Source organism: Lampetra planeri, chromosome 3 (assembly GCF_965212315.1).
Source record: "Lampetra planeri chromosome 3, kcLamPlan1.2.h2, whole genome shotgun sequence".
NCBI classification, from domain to species: domain Eukaryota; kingdom Metazoa; phylum Chordata; class Hyperoartia; order Petromyzontiformes; family Petromyzontidae; genus Lampetra; species Lampetra planeri.
Window position 1 is genome coordinate 4,210,819 of NC_136109.1, and position 24,051 is coordinate 4,234,869.

The window sequence follows — 24,051 nt, forward strand, 5'->3', positions numbered from 1 at the left end:
ACTCCCCGACTTCGCTGCTTTCGCCTAACCTGACATCGACTGTTCCATCTCCAGGTGCACCAGGAGTGACGGGTCCACGACCGCCAACCCCTCCCGGGGGGGTCGGGGGTCACTCAGCAGCGAAGCCAGACTCTCTCGCACCCGGACCGTCAACAACCGCCACTGAGCGTGCCGGGACGGGCCCTTGTGACGGGCCCGCCGCGAGAACGCGCGCCAAAACGCGCAGACTTTTGTGAGGTCGGCCGTTGGGGGGCCCTTGCGGAAGGTGGGGGGAGGCATGTATATATGTGGGTTTTGCGGAATGGGGTATTTATTCGGGAGGGTGCGTCGGGTTATTTTTTTTCCTGTTTCCTGTTGTTGTTGTTGTGGTTGTCATTGTTCTTGTTAAAATTACGCGGGGCACACACGGGTTTGGGGGGTCATGCACCTTTATTGTGGTTTTGTTGCAGCCGGGGACGGCTGCGGGCTGTACAGGGGGGGTGATGTAGAGGTGTAATTGTGTAGATGTATGGGCACGGATGGGAAACAAACACAAGGGGCGTGGTTAGGGCTGTACACGAAGGAGGTGCTCGCTTACCGACGTCCGCACCTACATCCCCCACGGGCCCCTCCCGGGGGCCGAGTGCTATAAAAGGTGGTGAGCCGGAGGGCTCGAGGTCGAGTGTTAGCTTTAACCAGCGAAGAGTGAAGACCAGCTAGAATAGGCCCCGGAGCTCCCCTGGCTCGCTGTCCTTGTCAGGACCGACCAGGGCAAGCCGGTGGCGTGGCCCCGAGATCCCAGACTGACGTTCTTATAAGAGCCGGTCTGGAGACTCAGGGTGCCGCGATCCCAGCTTGACCAGGGCTGGGATAGGTAGCCTCCCCTAGCTCCGTAGTGGAGGACTCGGCGTAGGTTAGCGGGGTTAGACGTCGTGTCTCCCTGATAGACAAGTGAATGGGATGATACCCCTTCAAGTGTTGTGTGTACCCGTTACTGTACACGAGTTGGTATTAATAAATAAGTGTGCCTCCGACCCCGTCGTCAAAGCCTCCTAAATACTTACTACACCTGTATTAGAATCCCGCTATACCAGTATTAGAATTGCACTGTGGTTGTATCAGAATCACACTGTTCTCATATTAGAATTGCACTGTGGTTGTATCAGAATCACACTGTTCTCATATTAGAATCACACTGTGGTTGTATTAGAATTATTCTAGAATCGTGCACTTTCTTTTTGGTTGTGGAGTGGAGCAGGGAATGAGGGAAGGGCTCTTTGGAGACGATGATGGAGACGATGCAGATGATGGGAATGGATGATGTTGATTAATGATGACAGATGATGTTGATGGTTTGGATGACAATTATTGATCATGATTGTGCAATATATAACGGTAATAATGGTGGTGGAAGTTAATATTAGTAAACGAGATGGGGATGATGATGTCTGGCAATGGATTATGGTTATTATGGAGAGAGCGACAGACATGGAGAGGCACAGAGATAGAGACACAAAGATGAATGGATTGCCATGAATAGAGAATAAGGGAAAATGCTGAGAGACAAGGAGACAGACAGGTAGAAAAAAAGAGAAGAGCAACAGACAGAGAGAGACTTGGAGAGATGGAGAGGGCTCCATGTGGCGAGCCATGAATGAGTGATGTGCGGTTGGTCTGTGTAGAGCCATCAGTGCCAGCTCAAGTAGCTCCAGACCGGGGCTCTCACCACAGAGACCCAACCTGAAGCCGCGGCTGCCGACTGTGTGTGGTGCACTCACCGAAACCAGCACAGACGTCGTAGAGAACATAGACTTTGCCATCTCGGTGCTTGACCCAATCATGGCTTCCATCTAGACAACCACCAGGCATGCTCAGTATCGCATAAAGTGGAGCCTAAAAAATCATGACTCATGCAAGACGATCCTACTTTTTGTGTAAAAATATACAGATTGGTCAATTGCTTCCCCATTGAAAACATCTCACAATCACACCCAGTGATCACACTGATCATAGCGCAATACAAAGCTTTTCAGCGACATGGGTTCAATTCCTCTTCATGGCCAACATCAAGTGTCGATGATATCTATCAGTGCTGTTTGTTACTGGTCACTTGACGTTTTGGGCCTTTGGGCCTGTAGTCAGCTAAAAGTGTAAACACGTTTATAGGGGCTGTTAAAGGATTGTGCTACTTGGCAATGCACAATGGCCTAATTTGTTGGGATTTTTTTCGTTCGTATCACTAATTATTACGTGTTAATCTACTGGACTACTATTGTTAGCTTGTTGTGGTAATTATTATTGGAGTAAACACATTTTACTTGCTTCCAATGTTGCCGACTCGGCACTTCTGGTGTCAAACGTTGCATCTCTGCTGCCATGGCAAAGAACGAACAGAAATCCTTGCAGAGAGCCGACTGTTTGGAGTGACGACGCTGAGTGAGGGTCTCGGGGCTCAGAGAGACAGACAACCAGCTGCTCTACTGAAGCCTTTTAGGGGCTTTGTCCCACTACCTACCAGTCATTTTCATGGAGAAGCTGGAATCGCCATTGAGATCAATGGGGGATGCATGTAAAACGTCTAAGTTGTCAACGCAAGCAGATTATTAAAATAACCAGACGAGAGCCCCATCGAGAGCATCAGGGAGATCTCGTCATGGATGCAAAAGCAGCAACTCAATATAGCGCAGAAGATGCGGAATAATTAAGTTACCACAACAGAACAATGCATATCATTGCACTGGGCAGTGAGATGCATTGCCTAATATGAGGCGTCAACAGAGCTGAGAGTAAACCCACAAACACAAACATGGTGAGAGACGAGGGAGTGACGTTCTGACTTTCACATGGCCCGACCAGTGAGTGGCTCATGAGAACTGAGCAAGAGGGGACGGCCGATGGGCGTGCGAGCGACGCGGTATCGCTCCGCGTGCGAGCAGCGCTTGGGCTCGAAAACACGCTGAGACATAAACGTTCATCGTCACCGTCACCACAGCAGCGTCGCCCAAGTTTCGTATTTACATTTAGATCATCACAGTGGTGGCAAAGCGTTGGTATTGAGTGGTTCTTGAAAAACAATATTTATTTTTGTAAAAAACTATGTTATGTTAGATTTGTATAAGATTTTGAATGTGTATTATATATTTTTATGATTCCAGCCACATACCCAAGTATATATCCGTGGCATACCACGTCGGTGTGAATGTTTTTAAATTGATTAAAAAGCTAACCCTACGTGGTGCGCCGCGGATTACAAGATCTGCAGTATGGTCCCGCCATATCAACGTGGATAACTGGAGTTCTGCTTTATCACCATTACTGACAGTAATGCCTGGCACAATGCACGGGCCATTGGCATACAGGTGCACAGGCCTGATCCATCCATTGGTGTCAGCTCTGGGTTCAGAGGTAACAGGCAGTCATTGACAGCCCGTCCCCTGGGCACCGTAGCCTGCACCGTTCACGTTGCCAACGGTGATTCAACTTCATGTGCAGATGTTAAAACGTTTTAAACTTCATATGAAATCACACCACCATGTAAATAAACTTTCCATGGAGTTTAGCACTGTTAGTTTTAACTAGGTTGTATCGCGCTTGTAAACTGACTCACTCTGCTGGTCGCGATGGAACCCAAACACGCGCTTGAGCTCACGAAGCACTACGCCCTTGTCCACCTTGTTGGGCTCCAAGGCGATGGACCGAGCTCCTGCTTCTGCACTGGTGCCTGGCAGTGAGGAGTCCCTGTTGGGAAACCGCGTGTTTCACAGCGACGTCACTCACTGGCACCTCACAGCACCGGGCACGTTTTACAGAGGCCACGTGTCTAGTGCACCGCACTCTTGCACCAGTGACAATGATCACTCTATGTTGGGACAGTTATTTTAGTGTTTCAGTTGTGGGTATTTTCTCAACATTTTCCGATGAATAATTTCTCTCTATAGCAAGGGGTCACAATCAACCTTGCAGAGATAAATGCAAAAGTAATTTACATCTATATATATAAAATCGCGAATCTGTCTGTCTGTGTGTCGCCGGACCATACGCACTTTCATTGGACGGCGGTTGCCCCTGACAACGGGTAGCGACGCCTTCGCCGCTTTCATTGGACGGCGGTTGCCCCTGGCAACGAGTAGCAACTTTTCGCCGCGGGGTGGACGCCATTTTTTATTCCCGTTAAAAATAGGCGCACGCATTAACACAAAGTTTCACGTCCTCTTCACTCCCCCCCCCCACCACAATGTGTGCAATTACTATTATAGGGTCGGTTATATTATAGCGATTAGACAGTATTATTGTATCGCGGGGGATCGGCGCGCCTCACTAAAACCCTACAACGGATCGGCGCGCCTCACTAAAACCCTACAACGGATCGGCGCGCCTCACTAAAACCCTACAACGGATCGGCGCGCCTCACTAAAACCCTACAACAGATCCGCAGGCCTCACACAAACCCTACAACGGATCGGCGCGCCTCACTAAAACCCTACAGCGGATCGGCGCGCCTCACAAATCCTACAACGGAAGCGTAACGCATTGTAGTGTCGTGGTTAGCGCGCCACGCTACGAACCCTGCGACTCGAGTTCCATTCCCGCTCACGGCCACCACCGGTGACGATTATTTGAACCGGTCCTGGGCCTCCCCTAGGTCGACTCAGCCTCAAAACGAGTAACTCGTGTGGCGTATTAACATCGCCACTGGGGAGACAAAGGCGGCCGGGTGTGGTGGATCCAAGTCCCGGGCAAAGCCGGGTCATGTCTATGTGTGTATGTGTTTATGTGTATGTCTGTGTGTCTGTATGTATGTGTGTATGTATGTGTGTGTATGTGTTTGTGTGTATGTATCTGGGTTTTTTTGTATGTGTTTATGTCTATGTCTGTGTGTCTGTATGTATGTGTCTATGTACATGTGTGTATGTGTTTGTGTGTATGTGTGTGTATGTATGTCCGGCAAAACAACCTCCTACCTCCTCGCGGTGCCGGACGGGCAACATTGTCGTGGGCAGTGCTGTGGGGGGAGGGCCAATGCCCATTGGCCTCTCCCCTCATGGCGTCTGTGACCACCACAGTGGCTAAACGGGGGCTCTGGACGGGTGCGAGGGGCTGGTAACCCCTCCACCTTCAATTAACCACCACTAAACTACGAAGTAAACATAAACCTGTAATTAATAAGCTTGTGCCGGAGGCCCCGGGGGGTCAGGCTTTTATGACGTCTCCTGGCCAAACCCCATTTGGCGGAGCCAGGAGATTGAATTTTAACCCTCGGGGCTCCTCCAGAAACAACGAAAAACCATTGCGGATGGCCACGTGGAATGTTCGAACGCTCACTGCGGAGGAGAGGCTGCCACTCCTCTGTCGGGAGCTGGACCGGTACCGCCTGGATCTCTGTGGCATTCAGGAGGTCCGGTGGACCGGTTCTGGCTCCTGCCACCATGAGGGGTGGACAGTCCTCTACTCGGGGCAGGAGACTGCCAAACAACAGGGTGTGGCTCTTCTTCTGAACAAAAGAATGAAGGGGGCGTGGGAGCGTGGCGGTGAGGTGTGGGAAGCTGTAAGCCCCAGGCTACTTTGGGCTCGCCTTCCCATCAACCAGAGGCGAGGAGTGGTGGTCGTGGTTACTTATGCCCCCACCGAAGACGAACATCTGTGGAGGGATGCAGGCAAAGCCGATGAGTCGGACGCTTTCTATGACCTCCTGTCACAGGTGCTGGCTAAAGTGGCCACTCGGGACAGAGTCATCTTGTTGGGTGACTTCAATGCCCGAGTTGGTCATGATACTGGCACCTGGTCTGGAGTGATTGGAAGGCATGGGCCAGATCAGCTCAATAATAACGGTAGGAGGCTGCTAGATTTTTGTGCAGCCCATGGGCTTGTAATTACTAACACGCTCTTCCGGCATCGGCGCATCCACACAACATCATGGATGCATGCCGGGTCCAAGCAAGAACATCTGCTGGACTACGTAGTGACGGACCAGCGGATGCGAGCCCATGTCCTTGACACCAGGACCTACCGTGGAGCTGATCTGCCCTCTGACCATCGACTAGTCATCTGTAAGATGCGCCTGCCATTCTTCCACTCCGGTGGTGGGTGTACACCCAGGATCCCATTCCAACCAAAAGTGGCCTGGTCTAAGTTAGCTGATGAAAGTTGCAAGCGAGAATTTCATCATCGCTTGCAGCTGGGGTTGGCATCGTCCCCCACTCCACCTGATGTCGAGGGTAAATGGGCGAGGTTTAAGACTGTGACTCATGCAGCTGCAATGGCTGCTTTGGGTACGCGGTCCAGACCTCCCCGGGAACCCTGGCTGACGGAGGAGGTGTTCAGGTTAATTGAGAAAAAGCGACAGGCCCACTCTCATCGCCTACAGCATCCCACGTCAGAGAATGAGGAGGTTTACCGCAGTCTTCGCTCGGAGGTTCGGAGAGCCGTGAGGCGCTGTAAGGATGGGTGGTGGTCGCGGGTTGCTGAGGAGATGGAGTCTGCCTCAGTGGCCCGCGATCACAAATCACTATTTAACTCCATCAAAAAAGTAACCTGCAGCGCCACACCTATTACCATCATTAGAGGAAAAAACGGTGATCCAATCTCCGACCCCCAGGAAAAGGTTTGCAGATTTGCTGAGCATTTCTGTGAGGTCCTGGGGGAGGGAAAATCTCTCAGCCAGGAAAACATCATGGCACAAAGTGGGGATAACCCTGCTGAGGCTGCGGTGCCTCAAATATTGGAAGAGGTCACCCCCTGTGAGTGGCTGGCTGAGGTACCGGCTGTTGAGGAAGTACTGAGGGCGATCCGGAGTCTGAGACCAGGGAAGGCACCGGGCAGAGATGATCTCCCAGGCGAAATGCTGAGGGAGGGTGGCGTTTGTGCACAGACTGCCCTATATGACATCATAACAACAGTCTGGACCACTGGACGGGTTCCGCAGGACTGGAAGGATGCCCTGGTGGTCCCCCTCTTTAAGAAGGGGGACCGTACCGACTGTAACAACTACAGGGGCATCTCACTCCTCAGTGTGCCGGGTAAGGTCCTGGCAAGGATTATTCAACATCGCCTTGCTAGGCATGCTGAGGAGAGGCTTGCGGAGCCCCAATGTGGTTTCAGGAAAGGGCGGTCCTGCACAGATGCCATATTTTCTGTCCGTCTGCTACAGCAGAGGTGTAGGGAATTCCAAAAAGACCTACATCTCTGCTTTATTGACCTGGTCAAGGCCTATGATACCATCAGTAGGACTGGGCTCTGGGTTGTTCTTCGTGCTTTCGGAGTCCCTGACCCTCTGCTCACGATCATTAAGGACCTTCATGATGGTGAGCGGGCCCGGGTAAAACTACGTGGCCGGGAGTCGGAGCCTTTCCCTGTACACCTTGGGGTGCGACAGGGATGTCCTCTGGCTCCCACATTATTTAACATCTATTTCGACTGCGTAGTTCGTGAAGCCTTCAATAGCTGTACCGGGGGAATTACCATTTGGTACAGATACAATGGGAGGCTGATCGACGCCCGGGTGCGATCAAGGGATGGCTCCCTATTGGTCAACCACGTTATGTATGCCGATGATTTGGTAATAGCTGCTCATTCAGAAGAGGAGTTGGAGACGCTGCTGCTGAGACTGGAGCGTGCCACTAAGAGGTGGGGCCTTACCATCAGCCCCACCAAAACTAAGCACCTGCCTGGGTATTTTGTACCATCGGGCACTCCGCCCCCACAACTCCCAATCGGTGATGGGGCAGTTGTGGAGAGAGTAGAGAGTTTCCCATACCTGGGCAGTGTGCTCATGACCGGCTCCAGTTTATCAGCAGAGGTCTCACTCCGAATCAGTCGAGCGGCAATATCTTTTCATCGGTTGCGTAACGCTGTGTGGAAGCTACCTGGTCTGTCGCTCCGCACGAAGCTTCAGGTCTTCTCGGCCACGGTCATTCCCTCCCTTCTCTATGCTTGCGAAACGTGGACCCCCCTAGTGGAGCATCTTCGCCGGTTGGAAACATTTAGGCTGGCCTGCCTACGATCCATCCTGGGTTTAACCAGGCTGGATTGTGTGAAGAGCTCACAAGTCCTTGAAAGATCTGGGCAAAGTCCCATCAGTGAGCTCCTCCGGCAGGCAAGGCTGCGTTGGCTGGGTCATGTAGCCCGCATGCCCAGCCACCGCATGCCTAAACAGCTTTTGTTCGGCCGGATCGAGGGGGCTAAACGGGCGCGGCACGGGCTAGAGAAGAGATGGAGTGATGTGGTACAGGAGGACGTGGAGCTGAGTGGACTTGCCGATGACTGGTACCAGCGGTGTCAAGATCGGCCTCAGTGGAGGAGGCTCGTGAAGGACGCTACTGGGCAGTTGGAGGCAGTCGCCCTCCAACAACAACGGAGGGCGGAGGAGCGACGCTCACAACAACGAGCGGAGCGCCGGGTGGCTAAAGCACAGCAAGTTGGCACAGTAGGGGGCACAGGTGGTGCATCAGCCAGTCATCTCGGTCATCTCGGTCAGTCGACCCGTGGCACCTGGGTCTGCCCCGTGACCTCCTGCCAGCGGGCGTTCGACACTTCACGTGGCCTCAAGGTGCACATGGCCTGGCACAAGCGTCGTGGTGACGTCACCGCCACTTAGTGGCGAATGGCGGTTGTTGTTGTTGTTGTATGTATGTGTGTGTATGTGTTTGTATGTGTTTGTGTGTTTACGCTCGCATTACACAAATGTGTTGCAGGTCTAAGGCGTTCCTCGCGCAGCATTGCCGCTTTATTTTTGCAGTCGTTTACTGCCGTACGCACCCTGAAAGTCGTGTCTGTCTGCAGCAAGCGACTGTATGTGTACCTATGGACGCGCGCGCGTGTGTTGTGTAGGGGGAACGTTAGTGTAGTGCTTAGCGTGCTGTCTGTGTCTGTGTGTCTGTGTGTGTGTGTGTCTGTGTGTGTGCGTGTGTGGTGTGTGGGGAGCGGTAGTGTAGTGCTTAGCGTGCTGTAAGAGTGTCTGTGTGTGTCTGTCTGTGTCTGTCTGTGTGTGTCTGCGTGTGTCTGTGTGTGTGTCTGTGCGTGTGTGGTGTGTGAGGAGCGGTGGGTGTAGTGGTTAACGCTACGCTGCGCTACCAACCCAGCGAACCGAGTTCGATTCCCGCTCACGGCCACCACCGGTGACGATTATTTTAAGCTCCCCTAGGTCGACTCAGCCTCAAACGAGTGACTGGTGTGGCGTATTAACATCGCCACTGGGGAGACAAAGGCGGCCGGGCGGGGTGGATCCAAGTCCCGGGCGAAGCCGGGTCATGTGTATGTGTGTATGTGTTTATGTGTATGTCTGTGTGTCTGTATGTATGCGTGTATGTATGTGTGTGTATGTGTTTTTGTGTTTGTATGTGTGTGTATGTATGTGGATTTTTCTGTGTGTGTTTATGTGTATGTCTGCGTGTCTGTATGTATGTGTGTATGTACGTGTGTGTATGTGTTTGTGTGTATGTATGTGTGTATGTGTGTGTATGTGTTTCTGTGTATGTATGTGTGTTATGTGTGTGTCTGTGAAGTACCGGTAAATACGCTGGACACCCAGGTTGAGGCACACGTATGTTTATTCAAGCTTGTCGGTACAGGACAGCACTAGAGGGGGTAGCGGCCCCCTCACCCGGATAACTGGGGATACACCCTAGCTAGTCCTGACCTACTCCCAAGTCCTCCACTAACGGGCTAGGGGAGGCTAACTGGCCCGACACTGGTGAGTCGGGCTACGGTCTCCGGAGTCCCAGGGTACTGACCCTGGTTCACGGAACCACGCCTCTGGCTCGATCCTCCGCAGCCCTTACAAGGGCGGCGTCGAGGGGAGTCCAGGGCTTCTAACTAGAAGATCTTCCTTCTTCCTCCTTCGTTCCCAGACTGAGCCCCGAGCTCTCTCTGTCCTCCCCCTTTATACCCCCCGTCAGGATCACAACCCCCCAGGCTGCCTGATGCGGACGTCGTTGCGGGCACCCCCCCCCCCCGTGTACTCCCGTAACTCCGCCCACTGTGTTTGTTACCCGTTGGATCGTATGCACCCACAGCCCTCCCGTAACAGCCCTACATCACCCCCCCCATTACAGCTCGCAGCCGTCCCGGCTGCAACAATTCCAAATAAAGGAACATTTACCCCTCGACCCCGTGTGTGCCTCATTTTTTTCCAACAAAATGCAAATTGAAGAACAACAACAAGAACAACAACCCTACCCCCGAAGGGAATGTCCGACGCACCCCCCCCCTCCCGCATAAATACGAAATCCGTAAAAGCACGTATATACAACTAGCCAGGAACTCCCCCCAGCACACACAGCACACCCACGACACACAACGCACCCACACACACACACCGCGCCCACACAACACAACACACACAGTGTGCAAGGAGCACACCACCGACGCAGCATACAGTAACCATGACACGTGAAGGAAAATAAAATAAAAAAATTTTATTTTTCTTCCTTCTGTATATTATAAGAGTCTGCGCATTTTAGCGCGCGTCCTTGCCGCAGGCCCGTCACACGGGGCAACCCCGGACGGCGGACCATCCGGTGGCGGCTGTCCCATTCGAGGTGAGGTCGCGATTGAAGTCGCGCGACTGTCGGCATCACCCGTGTGGGTTCTAGGAAGTGAGCCCGTCATTCCCGGTGCACCTGTGGGTGGGACAGCCGGCAACACATCAGGCGAGAGCAGCGACGGACCCTCCGAGTCGGTCGACCCCCCACATGCTTGGCCCCGCGCGTGTGGAGTGGGCCCTCGCACCGCAACAAACGGTTTTAGCCTAGAGGGGTGTACAAACCACCGGCGCCTGCCCCATTTGATTCGAACGCACTGAGGCCTCAAAACCTCGACAACCTCGACGGGGCCCCGCCACGGGCGCAGGAGTTTAGAGGAGGTCGCGAGTGGTACCTGGGGACAGTGCAGCCATGCCCTGTCCCCCGGCTTCCACTGCAGCACGTGCGCGCGAGCCCGCCTGAGGCGCTCGTTCGCCTTTTGACGCCTGTCAGAATTTAGCCTCGCAGCATCCCGCGCCTCAGTCAGTTTGTCAAGGTTAAATTTAACGTGTTCATCCAATTTAATTTTACCCAGCGGCGCGGGGATCTGCAGCTGTGCCGGAACAGGTGGGTCGGGTTCGCGGCCATACATAAGAAAGAATGGTGAAAATCCCGTCGCAGCATGGGGAGCCAATCTGTATGCCGCTAGAACCCCTTGAATTTGTAAGTCCCAATCAGTCTGTGAGTCCGAGACTTGCTGCGACAACATAGACGAGATGGTGCGATGCAGATGCTCGACCATCCCGTCCGTTTGCGGGTGATAAGGAGAGGTTCGAATTTTTTTCGTTCCTAGGAGATCACAGACTTGTTTTAGGAGTTTCCCGGAAAAATTTCTACCCTGGTCGGTCAACAACCGCTCCGGGGCACCTTTGTCCATGACATAACCTTGGACAAAGGCGTCGACGATGGCTGCTGCCGACTGATTCGCCAGGGGCCAGGCCATAGGCCAGCGCGTAAAATATTCGACCCCAGTAAGCAAATATTTATTTCCCCTGGGGGTGGCGGGGAATGGCCCCAGAATGTCCAGTGCGACCAGTTCATTTATTCTGGAGACCTGGATGGACTGCAAGGGCGGGTTCGACTCCCGTGCTGGTGGTTTGCGCTGCGCACACTGAGGGCATGCCGCCAACAGATCAGCGACATCCCTAGTCATGCCCGGCCAAAAATAATTCAGCTGGAGCAAGGCGAGTGTTTTCTGGGTACCTAGGTGGAGGAGGCGCTCATGAGCAGCCCACACCACCTTACACCGTAGGCCAGAAGGGACCACCAGCCGGTGACGCTGGGATTTCCCGTCCCAATGCATAAGCAAGCCCGCATGGGTTTCCCATGCGTCGGCATGACCCGTCACACGCCCCCTCTCCCCGGCGCGACGACGCAACGCGAGGAGGGAGGCATCCTCCAACTGGAGGCGCCCCCATTCATCAACGGGCAATCCAAGCAGGGAATCTCTCCCCTGTTCGGCGATATCAATGGGGACTACCGTTTCATCGTCGGCGGCCGCCGCCAGGACCGGAACCATCATGTCCCCTACTGGCTTGCAACGCCCCGACCCCAGGAGGCATGCGCATTCGGAGGCGGTTGGCATCCGTGACAGAGCGTCAGCGTTGGTGTGGCGAACGCCCTTACGATAAGTGGTTTCAAAACTGAAATCCTGGAGGACCTCCAGCCATCGGGACAATTGTCCCGATGGCTGTTGAACCTTCAGGGCGTACTGCAGTGCCGCATGATCTGTGCGGACGGTGAAATGCCGACCGTACAGATATGGGCGATACTGTTGGATGAAATAGACAATTGCCAACAGTTCCCTACGGGTGACACAATATCTTTGCTCCGTTGGAGACAACACCCGACTGCCGTACGCGACCACCCGTTCCACGCCGTCAACCACCTGGGAAAGCACGCCTCCAATACCCGTGTTGCTCGCGTCGGTGTCGAGCAAAAACGGCCTCGAAAAATCTGGGTAAATCAAGGGAGGAGCCTTCACCAGCGCGTCCCGAAGGGAGCAGAAAGCAGCTTCCTCATCCTGACCCCAGTGGAACCGGACCCCTTTAGATGTTAACGCGTGTAGGGGTTTTGCAATCGTTGCAAAATTAGCGACGAAGCGTCGGTAATATGATGCGAAGCCAATAAAACTCCTGACCTCTCCCACCGTGGTTGGAGTCGGCCAGGAGCTGACACACTGCGTTTTGGCGGGATCGGTAGCAATACCCGAGCGCCCTACGATGTGCCCCAAATAACGCACCGACTCGCGTAACAAATGGCATTTCTGGGGCTTAAATTTCAAATTAGCAGCCCGCATCTTTAGGAAAACCGCCCGCAACCTCTGGAGATGTTCGTCAAAAGTTTTACCAAAGACAATAACGTCATCCAAATAAATCAGGCACGACTCCCATTGCAACCCAGCCAAAACCAATTCCATCAATCGCTGGAAAGTTGCCGGCGCTGAGTGTAAGCCCATCGGCAACCGGTTGAATTGGAACAGGCCGTGCGGTGTACGGAAAGCAGTTTTAGGCTTAGAATCATCGTCCAGAGGAAGCTGCCAGAATCCCGAAAGTAAATCTAGTGTGGAGAAGAATCGCGCTCCCGCCAAAGCGTCCAGCGATTCGTCCATCCGTGGGAGCGGGTATGCGTCGGCAACCGAAATTTTATTAAGGCGCCGAAAATCCACGCAAAACCGCAACGAGCCGTCCTGCTTTTTAACCAGGACGATCGGCGCTCCCCACGGGCTGGTGGAGGGAGAAATGATGTCGGCGGCTAACATGTCATCAACAGCCGATTTGACATGGTCCTTTTCGGCGGGACTTAACCGAAACGGATTTTGGCGAATTGGCGCGCTGTCACCCGTGTCAATATGGTGACGCAGCAGGTGAGTGCAACCCAAATCATATTTATCACGACTGAAAACGTCGGAAAATTCCCTCAGTAGCCTTCTAAGCTGTTGGCGCTCTGAATTTGTCAGGTCCGTCGATTCCGCACAAAGCGCGTCGAGCCACCCTTCATCGCTGTCCGAATGTGGGAGCATCCGGGAAGCAGAGCCAACGTGGTTCGCGACAGGTACCTCGCAGGGCATCGGCGTCGCATGCGCGAGCACCGTCCCTTGAGGAACCACCACCGTCTGCGATCCCACATTGAGGACCGCGATGAAAGGGTCCCCGTCCCCTCTTACAACGGTCTGGGCCGGAATCAAATGAGGTCCATTAACCCCGGCCCTAGACGGTCCCAGCAAAACACCCTGATCCCCTATGCCCTTAGCGAAGGGCTTACGAAGTTTCAGAGGCACTAGCATTTGAGCTCCCGGCGGCACACGAACAGTCTTAACAACGAACGCCGGTACCGTCGCGAACGCCGTCGGAGCCGCCGCAGGGGATGGCAGGAACGCCATGCGCCGCCCCGACGGAAGCTCAATGCATCCTTGGTCGATCAAAATACGAATGGGCATTTTGCCTAAGAAATCCGTCCCCAGCAGGCACGGAACCGCCAGCGAGGAGGAAACGAAAATCGGCCCCGACAATTTGATGTCCCCAATAGAAATTTGCGCTCGAATCTGTCCCATGATGCCGAGAGAGCCCCCGTTAGCGGCATAGAATGGGACGTTAACCGGCATTAAAGGCCAGCTTTGTACGGGCAGAATATTGTAAATTAATTCCGAAATGATTGTCGCCGATGCCCCCGTATCGACCAAGATGCGTACTTCTACCCCGTCAATGTGTCCGACCACGGCCGACGACCCTGACGACGCGGCTACCACGCGATGGGCCAACACGGACCACTGTTTGGGCTCGATTTGAGTCCCCGCAGTGATCCGCGTTGGCCCCTTGCAACGCGACATCGGCCCCCCGTTTGTTGTGGTGCGAGAGTGTGCAACGGGTGGGTGCTTTGGCCAAGCATGTGTGGTGCCGCGACTCGCCGGATCATGTTGCTGGAGCTTGGGAAGAGGAGGGCCGGCGTCCCGTCGAGGCGTCGTCCCGCGCTGTCGCGGAGAGCGGCACCCCGAGGCGACGTGGCCCCGGACGCCGCAGTTGAAACACCGCGGGAGCCCCGGTGGAGACGATGGGCGGTTGAAACGGCTTGACCCGTCCCGGGCCGACCGTACTTCTTGCGCCTGTTGCCGTCGATGGTCGACGGCGAAGAGCTCCTCCGTCGGAAGGGTGGCTGCAGCCACCGCACGCCCTGCCGATGCCCTGCTGGCTTTCCGCCGCAGGGACAGAAGGTTGGCGTGAAGGAGGCGCGCCGCCTGAAGAGAGGTCATCTCAGCGTCCTCCTGTGCGACGACAGCGATGTCCAGGTCGTCTGCCAGGAGGAGTATTTTCTCCGTGACCATCGCGTCCACGCCGTCGTCGTCCATACGGGGAAAAGCCGTCTTAGCCAGCGCTAGGAGGCTCGTCCTGTATGCCAGGGGCGACTCCTTTTCACCCCGCTTGCGCTCGTAGAACTGCTCTCTGCATTCTGCTGAAGGTCCATAGACCCCGGCCAGCAGTTGTAGCGCCTTCGGCAGAGTAGACCGCTTCTCTTTCGGCGCCGATGTGAGGGCGGCGAGCGCGTCTGCGTCGAGGAGCGCCGGCAGCGCGCAGAGGGCTTCATCGTCGGACCACCTTGCCATTTCTTGGTGGGCGATGAAGCGTCGCTGGAAGCCGCCCCAGTCGCCCTCTGCACCAACAAATTCTTTCAGCGGAGGCAGCCGTTGTTGCAGCGCAGCGTTCGCCTTGGAAGTCTGCAGGCTGTTATTCCCGGGACTCGGCTGTGCGTCGGCGCGAATGGCAGATGGAATCGCCTGTCGCCGATGTGATGACGCTCCCTCCGCTGGTGATGACGCAGCTGTCCCAGCGAGAGCGGTGTCGGACCCAAGGTTGAGCCCGGCCACGCCCTCTGCAGCTGCCGTAACGATGGCGGGAAATTCAAAGTTGGAGTCTTCAGAAATGGCGGGAAGGCGCTCAGGTCGACGACTCCCCTCGCCCCGTGGTGGACCACCAGCCCCCAGCCGCGTGATGTTTTCCAGCGTGGCGGCAGCGGCATACAGTAGCTCCGCCAGTCTCTCGTGAGCCAGCCGTAGCGCATCTGGCTGCGGCCCCTCCTCATGCCGATGCCCCGGTAGGAACGCGTCGGCCCCCGGCTGCGCCATGTCTTGGTGAGCCGTCTCGGGCTCAATGACTTCAGCAGTGTCCTCCTCCGGTACTCTGGCTCGAGCTGTCTGGCGTGTTTCCATGTCCGTAGTTCTTCTGACACCAGATGAAGTACCGGTAAATACGCTGGACACCCAGGTTGAGGCACACGTATGTTTATTCAAGCTTGTCGGTACAGGACAGCACTAGAGGGGGTAGCGGCCCCCTCACCCGGATAACTGGGGATACACCCTAGCTAGTCCTGACCTACTCCCAAGTCCTCCACTAACGGGCTAGGGGAGGCTAACTGGCCCGACACTGGTGAGTCGGGCTACGGTCTCCGGAGTCCCAGGGTACTGACCCTGGTTCACGGAACCACGCCTCTGGCTCGATCCTCCGCAGCCCTTACAAGGGCGGCGTCGAGGGGAGTCCAGGGCTTCTAACTAGAAGATCTTCCTTCTTCCTCCTTCGTTCCCAGACTGAGCCCCGAGCTCTCTCTGTCCTCCCCCTTTATACCCCCCGTCAGGATCACAACCCCCCAGGCTGCCTGATGCGGACGTCGTTGCGGGCACCCCCCCCCGTGTACTCCCGTAACTCCGCCCACTGTGTTTGTTACCCGTTGGATCGTATGCACCCACAGCCCTCCCGTAACAGCCCTACATCTGCATGTAAGTCTGTGTGTATTGTGTATGTGTTTGTGTGTATGTATGTGTGTGTTTGTGTGTATGTGTATGTCTCTGTGTATGTATGTGTGTGTATGTGTGTGTATGTGTTTGTGTGTATGTGTGTGTATGTATGTGTGTGTATGTGTTTGTATGTGTTTGTGTGTTTACGCTCGCATTACACAAATGTGTTGCAGGTCTAAGGCGTTCCTCGCGCAGCATTGCCGCTTTATTATTTCAGTCGTTTACTGCCGTTAGCACCCTCAAAGTCGTGTGTGTCTGCAGCAAGCGCGTGTACGTGTGTGTGTTGTGTAGGGGGAACGGTAGTGTAGTGCTTAGCATGCTGTCTGTGTCTGTGTGTGTGTCTGTGTGTGTGTCTGTGTGTGTGCGTGTGCCCAGCCACCGCATGCCTAAACAGCTTTTGTTCGGCCGGATCGAGGGGGCTAAACGGGCGCGGCACGGGCTAGAGAAGAGATGGAGTGATGTGGTACAGGAGGACGTGGAGCTGAGTGGACTTGCCGATGACTGGTACCAGCGGTGTCAAGATCGGCCTCAGTGGAGGAGGCTCGTGAAGGACGCTACTGGGCAGTTGGAGGCAGTCGCCCTCCAACAACAACGGAGGGCGGAGGAGCGACGCTCACAACAACGAGCGGAGCGCCGGGTGGCTAAAGCACAGCAAGTTGGCACAGTAGGGGGCACAGGTGGTGCATCAGCCAGTCATCTCGGTCATCTCGGTCAGTCGACCCGTGGCACCTGGGTCTGCCCCGTGACCTCCTGCCAGCGGGCGTTCGACACTTCACGTGGCCTCAAGGTGCACATGGCCTGGCACAAGCGTCGTGGTGACGTCACCGCCACTTAGTGGCGAATGGCGGTTGTTGTTGTGTGTGGTGTGTGGGGAGCGGTAGTGTAGTGCTTAGCGTGCTGTCTGTGTGTCTGTGTGTGTGTGTCTGTCTGTGTCTGTGTGTGTCTGCGTGTGTCTATGTGTGTGTGTCTGTGTGTGTGTCTGTGCGTGTGTCGTGTGAGGAGCGGTGGGTGTAGTGGTTAACGCTACGCTGCGCTACCAACCCTGCGAACCGAGTTCGATTCCCGCTCATGGCCACCACCGGTCAAGATTATTTGAACCTCCCCTAGTTCGACTCAGCCTCAAACGAGTAACTGGTGTGGCGTATTAACATCGCCACTGGGGAGACAAAGGCGGCCGGCCGTGAGTGGTGAGGGAGGGACAGTGGTGAGGGAGGGAGAGTGGTGAGGGAGGGAGAGTGCTGAGGGAGGGAGAGTGCTGAGGGAGGGAGAGTGGTGAGGGAGGGAGAGTGGTGAGGGAGGGACTCAGCCTCAAAACAAGTAACTGGTGTGGCGTATTAACATCGCCACTGGGGAGACAAAGGCGGCCGGCCCTGGTGGATACAAGTCCCGGGCGAAGCCGGGTAGTACAGCTAGTCTATATATATAAAATCGCGAATCTGTCTGTCTGTGTGTGTGTGTCGCCGGACCATACGCACTTTCATTGGACGGCGGTTGCCCCTGGCAACGGGTAGCGACGCCTTCGCCGCTTTCATTGGACGGCGGTTGCCCCTGGCAACGAGTAGCAACTTTTCGCCGCGGGGTGGACGCCATTTTTTATTCCCGTTAAAAATAGGCGCACGCATTAACACAAAGTTTCACGTCCTCTTCACTCCCCCCCACCACAATGTGTGCAATTACTATTATAGGGTCGGTCGATTATTAAATTATAGCGATTAGACAGTATTATTGTATCGCGGGGGATCGGCGCGCCTCACTAAAACCCTACAACGGATCGGCGCGCCTCACTAAAACCCTACAACGGATCGGTGCGCCTCACTAAAACCCTACAACGGATCGGCGCGCCTCACTAAAACCCTACAACAGATCGGCACGCCTCACATAAACCCTACAACGGATCGGCGCGCCCCACTAAAACCCTACAGCGGATCGGCGCGCCTCACACAAATCCTACAACGGAAGCGTAACGCATTGTAGTGTCGTGGTTAGCGCGCCACGCTACGAACCCTGCGACCCGAGTTCCATTCCCGCTCACGGCCACCACCGGTGACGATTATTTGAACCGGTCCTGGGCCTCCCCTAGGTCGACTCAGCCTCAAAACGAGTAACTCGTGTGGCGTATTAACATCGCCACTGGGGAGACAAAGGCGGCCGGGCGTGCTGGATCCAAGTCCCGGGCAAAGTCGGGTCATGTCTATGTGTGTATGTGTTTATGTGTATGTCTGTGTGTCTGTATGTATGTGTGTATGTATGTGTGTGTATGTGTTTGTGTGTATGTGTGTGTATGTATGTGTGTGTATGTGTTTGTATGTGTTTGTGTGTTTACGCTCGCATTACACAAATGTGTTGCAGGTCTAAGGCGTTCCTCGCGCAGCATTGCCGCTTTATTATTTCAGTCTTTTACTGCCGTTAGCACCCTCAAAGTCGTGTGTGTCTGCAGCAAGCGCGTGTATGTGTACCTATGGACGCGCGCGTGTGTGTTGTGTAGGGGGAACGGTAGTGTAGTGCTTAGCGTGCTGTCTGTGTCTGTGTGTGTGTGTCTGTGTCTGTGTGTGTGCGTGTGTGGTGTGTGGGGAGCGGTAGTGTAGTGCTTAGCGTGCTGTCTGTGTGTCTGTGTGTGTCTGTCTGTGTCTGTCTGTGTGTCTGCGTGTGTCTATGTGTGTGTGTCTGTGTGTGTGTCTGTGCGTGTGTCGTGTGTGAGGAGCGGTGGGTGTAGTGGTTAACGCTACGCTGCGCTACCAACCCGGCGAACCGAGTTCGATTCCCGCTCATGGCCACCACCGGTCAAGATTATTTGAACCTCCCCTAGGTCGACTGAGCCTCAAACGAGTAACTGGTGTGGCGTATTAACATCGCCACTGGGGAGACAAAGGCGGCCGGCCGTGAGTGGTGAGGGAGGGACAGTGGTGAGGGAGGGAGAGTGGTGAGGGAGGGAGAGTGCTGAGGGAGGGAGAGTGCTGAGGGAGGGAGAGTCGTGAGGGAGGGAGAGTGCTGAGGGAAGGAGAGTGGTGAGGGAGGGAGAGTGGTGAGGGAGGGACTCAGCCTCAAAACGAGTAACTGGTGTGGCGTATTAACATCGCCACTGGGGAGACAAAGGCGGCCGGCCCTGGTGGATACAAGTCCCGGGCGAAGCCGGGTAGTACAGCTAGTCTATATATATAAAATCGCGAATCTGTCTGTCTGTCTGTGTGTGTGTGTCGCCGGACCATACGCACTTTCATTGTACGGCGGTTGCCCCTGGCAACGGGTAGCGACGCCTTCGCCGCTTTCATTGGACGGCGGTTGCCCCTGGCAACGAGTAGCAACTTTTCGCCGCGGGGTGGACGCCATTTTTTATTCCCGTTAAAAATAGGCGCACGCATTAACACAAAGTTTCACGTCCTCTTCACTCCCCCCCACCACAATGTGTGCAATTACTATTATAGGGTCGGTCGATTATTAAATTATAGCGATTAGACAGTATTATTGTATCGCGGGGGATCGGCGCGCCTCACTAAAACCCTACAACGGATCGGCGCGCCTCACTAAAACCCTACAACGGATCGGTGCGCCTCACTAAAACCCTACAACGGATCGGCGCGCCTCACTAAAACCCTACAACAGATCGGCAGGCCTCACACAAACCCTACAACGGATCGGCGCGCCCCACTAAAACCCTACAGCGGATCGGCGCGCCTCACACAAATCCTACAACGGAAGCGTAACGCATTGTAGTGTCGTGGTTAGCGCGCCACGCTACGAACCCTGCGACCCGAGTTCCATTCCCGCTCACGGCCACCACCGGTGACGATTATTTGAACCGGTCCTGGGCCTCCCCTAGGTCGACTCAGCCTCAAAACGAGTAACTCGTGTGGCGTATTAACATCGCCACTGGGGAGACAAAGGCGGCCGGGCGTGCTGGATCCAAGTCCCGGGCAAAGTCGGGTCATGTCTATGTGTGTATGTGTTTATGTGTATGTCTGTGTGTCTGTATGTATGTGTGTATGTATGTGTGTGTATGTGTTTGTGTGTATGTGTGTGTATGTATGTGTGTGTATGTGTTTGTATGTGTTTGTGTGTTTACGCTCGCATTACACAAATGTGTTGCAGGTCTAAGGCGTTCCTCGCGCAGCATTGCCGCTTTATTATTTCAGTCTTTTACTGCCGTTAGCACCCTCAAAGTCGTGTGTGTCTGCAGCAAGCGCGTGTATGTGTACCTATGGACGCGCGCGTGTGTGTTGTGTAGGGGGAACGGTAGTGTAGTGCTTAGCGTGCTGTCTGTGTCTGTGTGTGTGTGTCTGTGTGTGTGTCTGTGTGTGTGCGTGTGTGGTGTGTGGGGAGCGGTAGTGTAGTGCTTAGCGTGCTGTCTGTGTGTCTGTGTGTGTGTGTGTCTGTCTGTGTCTGTCTGTGTGTGTCTGCGTGTGTCTATGTGTGTGTGTCTGTGTGTGTGTCTGTGCGTGTGTCGTGTGTGAGGAGCGGTGGGTGTAGTGGTTAACGCTACGCTGCGCTACCAACCCGGCGAACCGAGTTCGATTCCCGCTCATGGCCACCACCGGTCAAGATTATTTGAACCTCCCCTAGGTCGACTGAGCCTCAAACGAGTAACTGGTGTGGCGTATTAACATCGCCACTGGGGAGACAAAGGCGGCCGGCCGTGAGTGGTGAGGGAGGGACAGTGGTGAGGGAGGGAGAGTGGTGAGGGAGGGAGAGTGCTGAGGGAGGGAGAGTGCTGAGGGAGGGAGAGTGGTGAGGGAGGGAGAGTGGTGAGGGAGGGACTCAGCCTCAAAACGAGTAACTGGTGTGGCGTATTAACATCGCCACTGGGGAGACAAAGGCGGCCGGCCCTGGTGGATACAAGTCCCGGGCGAAGCCGGGTAGTACAGCTAGTCTATATATATAAAATCGCGAATCTGTCTGTCTGTCTGTGTGTGTGTGTCGCCGGACCATACGCACTTTCATTGGACGGCGGTTGCCCCTGGCAACGGGTAGCGACGCCTTCGCCGCTTTCATTGGACGGCGGTTGCCCCTGGCAACGAGTAGCAACTTTTCGCCGCGGGGTGGACGCCATTTTTTATTCCCGTTAAAAATAGGCGCACGCATTAACACAAAGTTTCACGTCCTCTTCACTCCCCCCCACCACAATGTGTGCAATTACTATTATAGGGTCGGTCGATTATTAAATTATAGCGATTAGACAGTATTATTGTATCGCGGGGGATCGGCGCGCCTCACTAAAACCCTACAACGGATCGGCGCGCCTCACTAAAACCCTACAACGGATCGGTGCGCCTCACTAAAACCCTACAACGGATCGGCGCGCCTCACTAAAACCCTACAACAGATCGGCAGGCCTCACACAAACCCTACAACGGATCGGCGCGCCCCACTAAAACCCTACAGCGGATCGGCGCGCCTCACACAAATCCTACAACGGAAGCGTAACGCATTGTAGTGTCGTGGTTAGCGCGCCACGCTACGAACCCTGCGACCCGAGTTCCATTCCCGCTCACGGCCACCACCGGTGACGATTATTTGAACCGGTCCTGGGCCTCCCCTAGGTCGACTCAGCCTCAAAACGAGTAACTCGTGTGGCGTATTAACATCGCCACTGGGGAGACAAAGGCGGCCGGGCGTGCTGGATCCAAGTCCCGGGCAAAGTCGGGTCATGTCTATGTGTGTATGTGTTTATGTGTATGTCTGTGTGTCTGTATGTATGTGTGTATGTATGTGTGTGTATGTGTTTGTGTGTATGTGTGTGTATGTATGTGTGTGTATGTGTTTGTATGTGTTTGTGTGTTTACGCTCGCATTACACAAATGTGTTGCAGGTCTAAGGCGTTCCTCGCGCAGCATTGCCGCTTTATTATTTCAGTCTTTTACTGCCGTTAGCACCCTCAAAGTCGTGTGTGTCTGCAGCAAGCGCGTGTATGTGTACCTATGGACGCGCGCGTGTGTGTTGTGTAGGGGGAACGGTAGTGTAGTGCTTAGCGTGCTGTCTGTGTCTGTGTGTGTGTGTCTGTGTGTGTGTCTGTGTGTGTGCGTGTGTGGTGTGTGGGGAGCGGTAGTGTAGTGCTTAGCGTGCTGTCTGTGTGTCTGTGTGTGTGTGTGTCTGTCTGTGTCTGTCTGTGTGTGTCTGCGTGTGTCTATGTGTGTGTGTCTGTGTGTGTGTCTGTGCGTGTGTCGTGTGTGAGGAGCGGTGGGTGTAGTGGTTAACGCTACGCTGCGCTACCAACCCGGCGAACCGAGTTCGATTCCCGCTCATGGCCACCACCGGTCAAGATTATTTGAACCTCCCCTAGGTCGACTGAGCCTCAAACGAGTAACTGGTGTGGCGTATTAACATCGCCACTGGGGAGACAAAGGCGGCCGGCCGTGAGTGGTGAGGGAGGGACAGTGGTGAGGGAGGGAGAGTGGTGAGGGAGGGAGAGTGCTGAGGGAGGGAGAGTGCTGAGGGAGGGAGAGTGGTGAGGGAGGGAGAGTGGTGAGGGAGGGACTCAGCCTCAAAACGAGTAACTGGTGTGGCGTATTAACATCGCCACTGGGGAGACAAAGGCGGCCGGCCCTGGTGGATACAAGTCCCGGGCGAAGCCGGGTAGTACAGCTAGTTTTATTAGAAAGTTGTGTTGCTGTTAGGCATTTACCCTAGATAATCTAGGAAAACTGATTCAAGGGTTGTTTAAAACTAGATGATATAATCCAGCCATAGGAAAGCCTTCACAGCCAATGCGATGTCACATTTCCTGCACACGCATCCTGATAACTTCATTACATGTGACTTCATGGCATTGCTCAAAAGCTAACATTCATTGTCATCATCCATGATCAATGAATGGCTGGATAAAGACCTCTCCAAGTTAATTCAAGTTGCTGCCATCTCTCCCTCACCTATGATGTCAACAATGCACGGAGCACCTGCACACGCGGTGAATTCACCGCTCCATCTCTGTGGCGGGGTCCCTCTCCTGTGTTCCCTCCCTTGGCTGCCGCTCGTTGTTATTTTTGACCATCAGCCAACATCCCTTCTACGACGCGACCTGCCCAAGTTCGCTCACTTTTATTGACTGGCGCTCCACCCCCTGAGAAAGGATTCCCTTCTCTCTGGGTCTCCTTCAGGTTTGAGAATGACCATTCACTTGGCTAACTGTGGCCGATGCACGGAATGCAGGATACCGGATTGAGCAGTGAGCTGCACACTCGACTGTCCGGCCCATTCCCCCAACCGCGTCATTGCTGCCTGCTTTGGATTTCCGTGATGGCGTAGACATTTCAGACTGTCGGCGACTCTGGTCTCCTTGCTTTCATGAAACAGCTCGCGTGTCACATGAGAAGGCTCGCGTGTCACATGAGAAGGCTCGCGTGTCACAAGAGAAGGCTCACGTGTCACATGAAAAGGCTCGCGTGTCACATGAGAAGGCTCGTGTGTCACATGAGAAGGCTCGCGTGTCACATGAGAAGGCTCGCGTGTCACATGAAAAGGCTCGTGTGTCACAAGAGAAGGCTCGCGTGTCACAAGAGAAGGCTCGCGTGTCACATGAGAAGGCTCGCGTGTCACAAGAGAAGGCTCACGTGTCACATGAAAAGGCTCGCGTGTCACAAGAGAAGGCTCGCGTGTCACATGAGAAGGCTCGCGTGTCACAAGAGAAGGCTCACGTGTCACATGAAAAGGCTCGCGTGTCACAAGAGAAGGCTCGCGTGTCACATGAGAAGGCTCACGTGTCACATGAAAAGGCTCGCGTGTCACAAGAGAAGGCTCGCGTGTCACATGAGAAGGCTCGCGTGTCACATGAGAAGGCTC

At 54.6% G+C, this 24,051-nt stretch overlaps 2 protein-coding genes across 3 annotated transcripts in view; both read right to left on the bottom strand.

Annotated features, from left to right (window-relative positions):
* The window catches only part of LOC144736680 (uncharacterized), an 828,508-nt gene that overhangs the window by 649,099 nt on the left and 155,358 nt on the right, over nucleotides 1-24,051 (bottom strand). The window lies entirely within an intron of this gene.
* Nucleotides 1-24,051, bottom strand: part of LOC144734295 (zinc metalloproteinase dpy-31-like) — a 51,695-nt gene that overhangs the window by 9,138 nt on the left and 18,506 nt on the right. The window contains exons 5-6 of the mRNA XM_078616451.1: nucleotides 3,587-3,717; nucleotides 1,758-1,829 (exon numbers count right to left, since the gene is read on the bottom strand). Of these exons, the coding sequence (XP_078472577.1) occupies nucleotides 1,758-1,829; nucleotides 3,587-3,717 (203 nt within the window). The remainder of the gene's footprint in view (nucleotides 1-1,757; nucleotides 1,830-3,586; nucleotides 3,718-24,051) is intronic.